At 39.6% G+C, this 13,278-nt stretch overlaps 1 protein-coding gene across 1 annotated transcript; it reads right to left on the reverse strand.

Moving 5' to 3' along the window:
- Window positions 1–5,312: 5,312 nt before the first annotated feature.
- Window positions 5,313–12,637, reverse strand: LOC148561882 (uncharacterized). The gene is made up of 7 exons (XM_088490796.1): window positions 12,243–12,637; window positions 11,944–12,135; window positions 7,492–7,681; window positions 7,044–7,193; window positions 6,606–6,743; window positions 6,347–6,497; window positions 5,313–5,881 (listed from the first exon to the last, which is right to left on the reverse strand). Exons 1-7 carry the CDS (start codon window positions 12,635–12,637, stop codon window positions 5,313–5,315), a joined length of 1,785 nt encoding a protein of 594 aa, XP_088346922.1.
- Between the last annotated feature and the right edge of the window lie 641 nt (window positions 12,638–13,278).

Consider the following 13,278-nt stretch of genomic DNA (forward strand, 5'->3'; position numbering starts at 1 on the left):
AGACTCCTTCAACAGGAGGATGATGAGAGCAGACAAGGGCCTGGATAAGATTCTAGAGGACATATGTATCCCTGGAGCCAGGTGGACCACCAATACAAAGGGTGTCCCAAATCAACTCAAGAGAGAGGATCTCAAACCAGTCGCCAGAGGATGGCTAGATTTCATTGGGCATTCTCTGTTGCCTACTAGCAACCGTTCTGAAGTCACAGTTAAAAGAGCAGTGATGATCCATTGCATCATGATGGGAAAGGAAGTGAAGGTTCATCAGCTGATTTCAGCTAAACTCTACAAAATTGCTAACAAAAATTCTAAAGAGGCCAGGTTGGCTTATCCAAGCGTGATTTCTCTGCTCTGCAAGGACGCTGGAGTAAGGATGGGAATAACTGAGTATATCTCAGTTGAGAAGCCAATCACCAAAGCATCAATGGAAAAAATACAAGCACAGCATGATCCCATCAAGAAGAGAGCACAGGAATTCCTCCCAGAGATCCCTCAATCTGAATACTGGGAGTATCTTGAGACGTCTGTTACCAAGATACGGGAAGCTATGGAGCAAATAATAAAAGAACAGAAGGAAAACAGTCAAATGCTGACCTATATGTTTAAAGAACAAGAGGAGCAAGGGCATGACTTAAGGGAATTGAAGCGCCAAAAGTCTTCTCTTGCAGGACCAAGCACCCCAAGGATCAGAGGAACCCCCGTTCCCCCATAATAAAGGTTGTTAATTTCCAATTTCTGCCTTAACTCTGTGACAGTGTCCTTATAGAAGTTTACCTTAGGAGTCATATAGTAGTAATTAGTATCTATTTTGATTTTATCTCCAATTAAGCTATAGTTTATTTTTCTCATCATCAGCAAACATGAATAAAGTAGTAGATCTTTTGAATAAGAGCCAATAAAATTTCGAGTTTTAATAAGAGAAATTCTAATTAGTTAAATGTGGTGGCAATGCTTTCTGTCTTCTAAATGAATGCTTGAACAGTGCATATGTCTTTTGAATTTGTTGTTTAAGACTGTTAAATATGTTGGCTCTTGAAAGAATGATGAACATGAGACATGTTATTGATAATCTGAAAAATCATAAAAATGATTCTTGAAGCAAGAAAAAGCAGCAAAGAACAAAGCTTGCAGGAAAAAATATATATATGTATATTAAAATAGGCGAAAAAAAATAGAAAGAAAAAGAAAAAGCAAGCAGAAAAAGCCAAAAGCTCTTAAAACCAAGAGGCAAGAGCAAAAAGCCAATAACCCTTAAAACCAAAAGGCAAGGGCAAATAAAAAGGATCCCAAGGCTTTGAGCATCAGTGGATAGGAGGGCCTAAAGGAATAAAATCCTGGTCTAAGCGGCTAAACCAAGCTGTCCCTAACCATGTGCTTGTGGCGTGAGGGTGTCAAGTAAAAACTTGAGACTGAGCGGTTAAAGTCAAGGTCCAAAGCAAAAAGAAGAGTGTGCTTAAGAACTCTGGACACCTCTAATTGGGGACTTTAGCAAAGCTGAGTCACAATCTAAAAGGTTCACCCAATTATGTGTCTGTGGCATTTATGTATCCGGTGGTAATACTGGAAAACAAAGTGCTTAGGGCCACGGCCAAGACTCATAAAATAGCTGTGTTCAAGAATCATCACACTGAAATAGGAGAATCAATAACACTATCTGAATTCTAAGTTCCTATAGATGCCAATCACTCTGAGCTTCAATGGATAAAGTGAGATGCCAAAACTGTTCAGAAGCAAAAAGCTACTAGTCCCGCTCATCTAATTAGAATCTAAACTTCACTCAAAAACTCTGAGATATTATTGCTTCTCAACCTATTAGTCTTCTATTTTATTTGTCTAGTTGCTTGAGGACAAGCAACAGTTTAAGTTTGGTGTTGTGATGAGCGGATATTTTATACGCTTTTTGGGGTTAATTTCATATAGTTTTGAGTATGTTCTAGTTAGTTTTTAGTCTATTTTCATTAGTTTTTAGGAAAAATTCATATTTCTAGACTTTACTATGAGTTGTGTGTTTTTCTGTAATTTCAGGTATTTTTTTGGCTGAAATTGAAGGAGCTGAGCAAAAATCTGATTCAGGCTGAAAAAGGACTGCTGATGTTGTTGGATTCTGACCTCCCTGCACTCAAAGTGGATTTTCTGGAGTTACAGAACTCGAAATTGCATGATTCTAATTGCTTTGGAAAGTAGACATCCAGGGCTTTCCAGCAATATATAATAGTTCATACTTTGCACAAGGATAGACGATGTAAACTGGCGTTCAACGCCAGTTCTCTGCCCAATTCTGGCGTCCAGCGCCAGAAAAGGATCAAAAGCTGGAGTTGAACGCCCAAACTGGCACAAAAACTGGCGTTCAACTCCACAAATAGCCTCTGCACATGAATTGCTTAAATCTCAGCCCCAGCACACACCAAGTGGGCCCCAGAAGTGGATCTCTGCATCATCCATCATAGTTTACTCATTTTTTGTAAACCTAGGCTACTAGTTTAGTATTTAAACAACTTTTAGAGACTTATTTTGCACCTCATGAAATTTTAGATCTGAAATTTGTACTCTTTGACGGCATGAGTCTCTAAACTCCATTGTTGGGGGTGAGGATCTCTGCTGTGTCTCGATGAATTAATGCAAGTATTTCTGTTTTCTATTCAAACACGCTTGTTCCTATCTAAGATGTTCATTCGCACTTAACTGTGATGAAGGTGATGATCCGTGACACTCATCACCATTCTCAACCCATGAACGTGTGCCTGAAAACCACCTCCATTCTATATCAGATTGAATGAGTATCTCTTAGATCTCTTAATCAGAATCTTCGTGGTATAAGCTAGAATTGATGGCGGCATTCACGAGAATCCGGAAAGTCTAAACCTTGTCTGTGGTATTCCGAGTAGGATTCAAGGATTGAATGACTGTGACGAGCTTCAAACTCCTGAAGGCTGGGCGTTAGTGACGAACGCAAAGGAATCAAGGGATTCTATTCCAACCGGATCGAGAACCAACCGGTGATTAGCCGTGCTGTGACAGAGCGCGTGAGCGTAGTTTTCACTGGAAGGATGGAAGGTAGCCATTGACAACGGTGATCCACCAACACACAGCTTGCCATAGGAGGACGTGCGTGCGTGAACAAGAAGACAGAGGAAGCAGAGATTCAGAAGACAAAGCATCTCCAAAACTCCAACATATTCTTCATTACTGCATAACAAGTAACCTTTAATCCATGCTCTCTTGTTTATTTGCAATTCAACTGATAAACATAATTGACTTCCTGACTAAGATTTACAAGATAACCATAGATTGCTTCAAACCAACAATCTCCGTGGGATTTGACCCTTACTCACGTGAGGTATTACTTGGACGACCCAGTGCACTTGCTGGTCAGTGGTACGAGTTGTGAAAAGTGTGATTCACAATTCGTGCACCAGTGACCCAGACCCAACCCGAAATATATACTGGGCCTATTTATTAGACCCGAATCCGGCCTTAGACCCGATGAAACTTATACACTTTCGGGCCACGATTATTCCGGGTAAAAACCGGGTGAAAACTGGGCCGTTAACATTACATTACCTTAATACCTTCTTATAAGCTAGCATGTGAAAATATCCAAATTTCCAAGACTCCAACCATTATTTGACATGGTAAAATTCACTTAGAAAAATATAACAAGAACCAACTCTTCTCTAAAATTAAAGCATAACCATAATCAATACTAATATTGTCTAATAACACCAAATATTTAAATCAATATAGATAACACAATATTATGTATTAATCTAAAATCTTATGCATTTTAAACATAAAACATTAACTTATAGTCTTATAATAACTAATAACACAAAATATTAAACTTTACAATATTTAAATTCCACATAAGAATAGCCATCATCCATCACTAATAACACAAAATATTAATTGTGTATGACGACCGGGCCACCAGGCCGACTTCGGGTGACCCGAGCCATGGCCCGGACCCGACCCGAAATAATGACCGGGTCTATTTTTGAGACCCTTACCTGGCCATAGACCCAGTGAAATCACACCAAAATAGCCCTTAAAGTGTTCAGGGCCAGGCCGAGTCTTCGGGTCGGGTCGGGCCATGCACACCCCTAATTTCATCATCCTCTATCAACATCAACAAACCTCATCATTCATTAACATTCACAAGCATCCAAATCCAATTATCACTACTCAATAGTATCATTATTGAACTTCAATCTCAATAATCAACAACAATATCACAATTCATTAAAATCATCACAAACACCAATAATTAAAATCCACTATCAACAATTCAAACCTATCCTATAGTCCACTAGCCTAAGTGTCCAGAAATATTACATATTACATAGAAAAAACTAAAGCCATACCTTGGTCGATTCCCAATATGTGCAAAACACCAAATTATGCCCAAATCAGGCTTTCAACCACAATCCAATGCTTCCAAATATCCAAACTAACTCCAACAAGCACCAATGCTCAAACTAACATCATATATTTCATAAAAATCAAAACCTAAAATTCACAATATAATTTACAAGGGTTCTTGAGAAACCTTACCTTATCCACTAAAATTTGGGATAGAACCCAACAATTCCTCACTAATGGTTAGTACCTAAACAACCAAAACACAAAAATCCACTCAAAACTCAAGCCTTAAATTTCGAATTTCTTAGGATAGAAGAAAGAAGAGGAAATTTCGAATTCTTACCTACACAAGTTAGATAAAACTAACAGGCTCAGCAAGAGCTTCGTGTAGCCGCTGACGACACACGAATCGGAGCACCGTAGCTCGAGTTATGGCCACCGGAAGTTAGTGGTGAATAGTGTTTTCTCTCTTCTCCTCTCTCTCACTTGCAGCTGCTATAGTTGTGTTTTAGGGTGTGTTATGAACTGAATGGGTTTATTTGAGTGTATTTATATGTTGGACTTGGGCACGACTTGGGTCCAGTCTAATCCATTAGCATTTTTGGCCCGTTTGGCCCAACTTTGGGCCAAACCTTTAAAATTAGTGTCCAGTTTACAACTTTAATTAATTTTCTAAGTTTTTCTACAATTTTTATCACTCTTGCACAGTACCAGACATATAAGCTGGTACTACCGGTTAATTTATCGGTTCGCATTTTTACGTAATTTTCTGAAGAAGATTACATTTTCCAACTCAGAAAAATCTACTGAGTCCAAAAATCATATTTAAATTTTCTAATTAACATTATATATTTTTGGATCCTATTTTGGGCGATTAATTTAATTAATTAAGAGGTTAATTAGTCACGGTTCTTATATTCTCCCCACCAAATAAGAAATTTTGTCCCCAAAATTTAGTGATTGCCTGATAATAGCTCTGGATAATTCTTCCGCATCTCAGACTCCAATTCCCAAGTATGCTCTTCCACTTCTGCTCTCTTCCAAGCAACTTTGACCAATTGAACTTCCTTTCCTCGCAGTTTCTTCACACTATTGTCGTCAATCTGCACCGGTGTTACTTGAAATGTTAAGTTCGCCTTTAGCTCAACCGACTCTGGCTCTAACACATGAGCTGCATCCGACGTATACTTACAGAGTTGTGACACGTGGAATACGTCACGTAAGTTGGACAAACGCAACAGTAAAGCTACTTGATATGCCACCAGCCCGATTTGCCTCAAAACCTCAAATGGTCCTATATACCTTGGATTCAACTTCTTCGTCTTAATCGCTCTTCCAATCCCAGTTGCAGGAGTAACCTTCGGAAATACATGCTCACCCACTTCAAACTCTAATGGTTTCCTCCTCTGATTCGCATAACTTTTTTGTCGGCTCTGTGCAGTTAAAATCCTAGCTCGAATCTTTTTAATATTCTCAGTAGTCTCGGCTACCAAATCAGGCCCCAACACACTTGATTCACCGGCTTCATATCAACACAGTGGAGAGAGGCATTTCCGTCCATACAAAGCCTCATACGGAGCCATCGCAATGCTCGCATGAAAACTGTTGTTGTACGCAAACTCCACCAATGGTATGTAACGGTCCCAACTCCCCAATTGATCCAAAACACACACCCTTAGCATATCTTCCAACGTCTGAATAGTCCGTTCTGACTGTCCATCTGTTTGTTGATGATATGCCATGCTGAGACACAGTCTCGTACCAAAAGCTCTTTGAAAAGATCCCCAAAACCTTGATGTGAATCAGGGATCACGGTCCGACACTATGCTCGATGGCTCTCCGTGCAACCTTACAATCTCCTTGATGTATAACCTCGCCAATTCCTCCATTGAATAGTTCACTCGAATAGGTAGAAAGTGAGCATATTAGGTTAAGCGATCCACGATCACCCAAGCCGCATCAAATCCCGACCTAGTCCTTGGTAAACCAGTCACAAAATCCATTGTAATTCCTTCCCACTTCCACTGAGGAATCTCAAGCGGCTTTAACATTCCCAACGGTCTCTGTTGTTCTATCTTCACCTTCTGACACGTCAGACACTTAGATACAACTGTAGCTACATCAACCTTCATCCCAAGCTACCAGAACATATTGTTTAGATCATAGTACATCTTTGTACTTCATGGATGGATAGAAAACCCGCTGTTATGAGCTTCCGACAATAACTCTTGTCTTAGACTTCTGACATTCGGCACACAAATTCTCCCTTTATACCTCCACAACCCTTCCTCATCCTTAGTAAACTCTCCATGCCTCTTCTTACCAATCAATTGGAACATCTTCTGAAGTTCTTGCTCATCTTGCTGAGCCCTCTGAATTTCTGACTTAAACGTACTCGAAACGCACAATTGGTTCAAACAGGCTTATCCGTCAACTTCACCAATATCCAACTTGAGTTCTGCAAACTTATCTACTAAATCCTCTTCTTTGATCCTCATCCAAGCAACAGTCAAAAACTTCCTACTCAAAGCGTCTGCTACCACATTAGCCTTCCCAGGGTGATGGCTCAATTCAAAATCATAATCTTTCAACAGCTTCATCCACCTCCTCTAACGCATATTGAGCTCTTTCTGATCAAAGATATAGTTAAGACTCTTGTGATCATAAAAGGCTATAAACCTCACCCCGTACAAATAATGCCTCCATATCTTCAACGCAAACACAATAGCCACCAATTCCAAGTCATGAGTTGGATGATTAACCTCATGTGGTTTCAGTTGACGCGATCTGTAAGCCACTATGTTTCGGTGTTGCATCAACACGCAATCCAAACCCTTCAACGAAGCATCACAGTATACTTCAAACGGATCATGCAATTCAAGTAGAATTAAAACTGGCGCTGAAGTCAACTTTTGCTTCAAAGTCTGAAAACTTTCCTCACACTCGGATATCCACATCCTTCCTTGTTAACTTGGTCATCGGTAGCGCAATTTGTGAGAACTCGTGAATGAACTTTCTATAATATCCAGCTAACCCCAAAAAGCTTCTGACCTCAGTCACTGTCGTCAGTCTTTCCTATTCCATCACCGCCTCTACTTTCGAAGGATCTACGGCTATTCCACCTTTACTTACCACGTGACCTAAGAACTTCACTTCCTCCTTCCAAAACTTGCATTTGGACAACTTAGCATACAATTTCCGCTCCTTCAGAACTTGCAGCACAATCCTCAGATGTTCTTCATGCTTCTTCACCGTCTTTGAGTAAACTAAGATGTCGTCTGTAAAAACCACCACAAATTTGTCCAAAAGGAGACAAAATACTCTGTTCATGTAATCCACGAACACAGCAGGTGCATTCGTCAACCCAAAGGACATCACTGCAAACTCGTAGTGTCCATAGTGCGTCCTAAATGCAGTTTCTGGAATGTCATCCTCCTTTACCCTTATCTGGTGGTAATCAGATCTTAAATCAATCTTTGAAAATAGTCAATCTCCTTGCAACTGATCCATCAAGTCATCTTGTAACAGTCCAGACCACCCGCTAGCATGATATTATCCACTTTGGCCCACAAGGCCTCACGGTTTTGCCTTTGACGATAGGGATGATAGCCGAAGCCCCACACACTCACTCGTCAAAATGCGTCATGCTAGGGAGAGGTATCCATACCCTTATAAGGCATGCTTTGTTCCCGTCCCCAACCGATATAGGACCTTACAATCCACCCTCCTAAGGGAGCCTAGCGCCCTCGCTGGCACATCGATCCGGGCTCCGGCTCTGATACCATGTGCAACAGCCCAAACGACTCGCTAGCACAATATTGTCCGCTTTGGCACACAAGGCCTCACGGTTTTGCCTTTGATGATAGGGATGATAGCCGAAGCCCCCCACACTCACTCGTCAAAACGCGTCATGCTAGGGAGAGGTATCCACACCCTTATAAGGCATGCTTCGTTCTCCTCCCTAACCGATTGTGCTTCGTTGCACATTCTGGGTCATTTTTCTTTCATGCTATTTAGCTTATCTACTTGATATGCATAGCATGCTTGTTTGTGAATGCCTTTGGGGATAATTGAAGCATTGAGCTTGAGATATTGAGATTGATCACCTTGATATCGATTGTTTGGTGTGGAAAAGAAACCCAAATGGCAACTCACGGATAAGGTCAATCACGTTAATGGAGAGGTAGTGAGGATGGCTATCCTAGTCTATGGGTTTCGATCTCAACATGTTTAAGAGGACCAGTTCATGGAGTTTGCAGCATATCAGTGGATGGGTGCGGCTCAGCACTAGTGGCAAGGGAGGTATTGACGGATGCTTTTGCGGTTTTCAATTCTAATTTTCAATTTCTAACTGGTATGGTCTTGAACCATGTTGAAAAAAATTTAAAGGTTAAAATGATTTTGAAATTTGGTTCAAAACTTTGGTTTAAATGATTTGGTTTTGAAAGATGGACGGAACTCTTGGTTTAAATGTTATGGTTTAAAAGAAGAGTGAGTCTCTGATTTTGTTCAATTGTGGATTTGGTTTCCGATTTATCTTATCAAGAAGGATTCAAATTAAAAGGTTTTTATTTAAGAAAATTGTGATTTAAAGTAATCTTCTTTTCAGTAAATGATTTTTGACCATTTTGAAAAAGCTTTCACAATGAGCTGGTTTAGAATAAACTTGTTTTAGAGGTTTTGGAAAATGTTCCAACAATCAGTATTTGTTTTAAGAAAAATTTTGGACTCTTGATGACGATAATCAGAGTGACGCAGTGGAAGGCGAGAGGAGACATCGACACAGTAGGGCGCTTCGAGGAGGATATATTGCGTGATTCGATTTTTGAGGGCGAAACTCTTTTAAGGAGGGGAGGATGTAAGAACCGGCAAAACTATTTTTATAAAAATAATAATTTTAAGTGCCTGAGATAGATTTAAAATTTAGAAGTTTTAATTTGAAAATAAAAAGATAAAATTTGGTTTCAGTGAATTTTTCTGAATCAAAAAAGGTATTTTCTACGAAAGACCGAGAACCGGCAGCCGAACCGGTTGAACCAATTTAAGCCTGTCTGGTACTGTGTTTTGGGAAAAATAATATTTTGAAAATGGATTTATTGTTTTGAAAAGGTAAAAATAATTTAGAAATAAAAACCGGACACTAATTTTAAAAGTTTTGGCCCAAAGTGGGCCAAGCGAACCAAAAATGCTACGCGGTTGGACCGGGCCCAAGTTGGGTCCAAGGCCCAACATATATAAGCTCATTAAATGAGCTCTTCAGCTTATTCCACCCTCATTTGAAGAAGGGGGCGCTGCTGAGTTGAGAGGAGAGGAAGAAGAAAGAACACTATTCACCCTCACCTTCTTTTGCTTGTAACTTGAGCTACGAAGCTTCGATTGACGAGACGTTTGCGGCCACGCGAAGCTCTTGTCAAGCTCTACGTTTCTATCTAAAGAAATCTGGTGATCTCTAGTAGTGGGTAATGTTGAATTTTACCCCTAATCTCGTTGGGAAAGATTGAGTTTTGGGTGTTTGTTGGAGTTGGTTGAGGCTTTGGATCAAGCTTGGTGGCTTCGTTTTGATGTTTGGTGCGTTTGAGAATCGGCCAAGGTATGGTTTCGATTTTCTTTATGTAATATGTAATGTTTATGGACACTTAGGCTAGTGGCCCATAGGATAGGATTGAATTGGATATGTGGTTGTTTGTGGTATATGTATGATGATGGTGATTGTTGAGGATTATTGGTGCTAATGATGTATTATGATGTTGGTTAATGTTAGCTATTATTTGGTGATAAATTGTTGGAATTGATGAGGATTTGTAATGGTTGTTGATGTTGGTTGGTTGATGATACTTGTCGAATTGATTTTGTAAATGTTGTTAAATAATGATGTTGAGGTATGATGTATATTGAATTTGAATGAATGTATATTGTTGATTATTGGTATAAAGCATGAATGAGGTTGTTGATGAAGATGGATAGTGAAAGAATGATTATTGGTGAATGTGGTTGGTGGATGAATGATTATAGTATTATATATTTGATATTGAGGATGAGGATATTGAAGGGTGAATGAAAAATTTGGTATGAATGGTAGATTGTGACACAAAGGATGAGTTATGAGGTAAATTGGAGTTGGTATGATTTTGGTTGAAATATTTTGAAAGTTGAGGTTTGGCAAAATTTTGCATAATCTATTTTCTAGCAGTAGTTTCGGAAGCTTTTTGGGAACGATCTAACCATCACAATTACATGGAATTAATTTTTCCTGAATCTTTGTGATGTGTAGAAAAATCCTGAAAAATTTGGTTAAAGTTTAACGGTTGGATTAGGAGATATAAATTTTTGAAGTTTGTTACTTTAAAACTGATTTTCTGCTGCTACATAATCAAACCAGCAACTTTCCAAGCCTATATCTCCCAATCCTGACCATAATTTTGAGTGAGACCAATAGGACAGGCATTTATCATATGCATTTCTTATGTGCTTGTTTGCTTTGATTACTTGAGTTTGCCTAATTGTATAACATGCCTACTTGCTTCTTGAATTACTTGCTGTATATGAAAACTATCTGTGTTTTACTTGCTTGCATTATCTTGTGTTTGTCTGGTACTGAGGAAGTTAGGTAAGTGGTGGTGATGGGATCGCACGGAGGTTAGGTTGGCAAAGGTTGTGGGATACAACGGTGTGACTAGTACTAGTTAGAAATCCTTTAAATTTAGAAAACCCTGTTTATTGTTTATAGTTTACGTTAATTATAATTGTTCTAAGCTTGATTATCGATTTGGTGTGAAGTTCTAGGATTGCCTTCGGCATCCCGGAGCCTTACGTCTTACATTATTGGGCACTGTTACCATACTGAGAACCTCCGGTTCTCATAGCATATGTTGTTGTTATTTTTCAGACGCAGGTTGCAAATCCACCTCGGTGAGATTGCGGGTATGGTGACAGAGCGTAGTATGGTTCCTCCTTGGTTTATTTCTATTTTCTTGTGGTAGTTACTCTCACATCTTTTGTATATTTATCTTTATGACCTTAGAAGCTTATTTGAGAGAATAGTTGTATAAGCTATTTTTAACTCCAAAACTCTGTATGTCTGTATATACTAGTCAGCTTAAACTCCGCAAGCTACGCCTAGTTCCCTATGATTATTATACTTTTATATCTATATATATGTTCCATTCTTTTACATCTATACCTTGTGTCTTGTGCGTTAGCTTCGTGTGAACGTTTCGTGCTTTTGTAATCCTGTTTTTGAGCTTAATCCTTCATCGGGCTTCTAGAATATATTATTTCCTTCTATATAAATATGTATAAGCCTTAGAATGTCATAACCTTTGATTAACCTTTGCCTTACGGCTAGAGGTAAGGCTTAGAGTAATTGGGGTGTTACACATCTATCCTCGGCAACGGATACTTGTTCTTCACAGTCACTTTGTTCAACTGCCGATAGTCCACGCAAAGTCGCATTCTCCATCTTTCTTCTTTACCAACAAAACTGGCGCTCCCCACGGAGATACACTCGGTCGAATGAACCTCTTGTTCAGAAGATCTTCCAACTGAGTTTTAAGTTCAGCCAGCTCTATTGGAGCCATTCAGTACAGCACAATCAACACTGGTCCGGCTCCCGGTACCAAGTCAATTGCAAACTCAATTTCCCTTTGAGGTGGAAATTCAAGAATATCTTCCGAGAACACTTCTGGAAACTCCCTAACTACCGGAATTTGATCTAACCTCTGTTCATCACCTAACACATTCGTAGCCAACAATATATAACCCTGATACTCATATCCACTATAGTTCACCATCACAGAGTTCAGGTAATAACCCACAGCTATCACTGCTCCCCCTTCTCCTTCCGGCATAAACCGAATCGATCACTCAAATTAATCCAACAATACCGGTTCTTTGACAACCAATCAAACCCCAAAATTATCTCCAACCCAACCATTGGCAAATAGATTAAATCATGAACAAACTCTCTATCCTCAAGCTTGAAAGATACTTGCCTACAACCTAACTTTGTCACAAGTGTCTGATATGGGGTATGCACATGCAAATCAAAAGCTAATTCTGACATTTTCAACCCTAGTTCCTCAACCTTATCAATTACAATGAAAGAATGCGAAGCTCCAGTATCATACAATGCAACCAATATTTTAGCACCAAATAAACAGTTACCACTCATTAGAGGGTCCGCCTTAGCAGCATCATTGGCGTTCGCAGCAAACACTTGCCCTTGGTGTTGATTCCGACCCTCATTCAGGTTCCTCCCATGAGTACAATCCCTTACCATATGACCAGGCAATCCGCAATTGAAGCAACCACCTATACCCAACTTGCACGAGTCATTCAGATGAAAACATCCACAACAATCACAAGTTAAATCCGGAGAAGCCTTACTCTGATTACCTCTCCGTTTGGCATGCTGGTACTGGTCATAGTTATTCTTCCTAAAGCCTCCTTGACCTTGAGGTATATGTCCTCTTCACTTGAAGTTTTGAGCTCTTGGTTGAAGGTATTTTCCTCGCCCACTGTTGTTGTTTCCTCCACGAGTGTCTCTTGATGATGCCACTTTCTTCACACACTCTTCAACAACTCTTGCCTTGTTCACAAGCTCAAAAAAGATCCGAATCTCCAAAGGAGCCACAGTAGTTATAATATTATCCTTCAAGCCTCCTTGATATTTATTGCACTTCCAACTCTCATAGGACTCCGGGGCACCCTGACACACCTTAGAGAACCTACAGAATTCCTCAAACCTACTAGTGTATTCGGCCACAGACAACAAGCCTTGCTTCAGCTACATAAGCTCTAACTCCTTTGCTTCTCTCACTAACTCTGGGAAATACTTCCTATAAAATGCTGTTTGAAACACGTCCCAAGGAATCTCTGCATTCGGAAGTCGTAGCATATTTTTACTCTTAAGCACATTTT

This window comes from Arachis ipaensis, chromosome B6, assembly GCF_059453495.1.
Source record: "Arachis ipaensis isolate K30076 ecotype BB chromosome B6, ASM5945349v1, whole genome shotgun sequence".
NCBI lineage: Eukaryota > Viridiplantae > Streptophyta > Magnoliopsida > Fabales > Fabaceae > Arachis > Arachis ipaensis.

Bases quoted from the DNA above. Each gene is read 5' to 3' on its own strand.
- LOC148561882 (XM_088490796.1), bottom strand. From the start codon at position 12,637: ATGGTAAGGGATTGTACTCATGGGAGGAACCTGAATGAGGGTCGGAAT. The intron at 12,136-12,242 runs GTATTGTTGGAT...GGTGAACTATAG, and splicing joins GATTGGTTGTCAAAGAACCG to TGGATATGAGTATCAGGGTT. The intron at 5,882-6,346 runs GTTTACCAAGGA...GTTGATATGAAG, and splicing joins TACAATGGATTTTGTGACTG to CCGGTGAATCAAGTGTGTTG.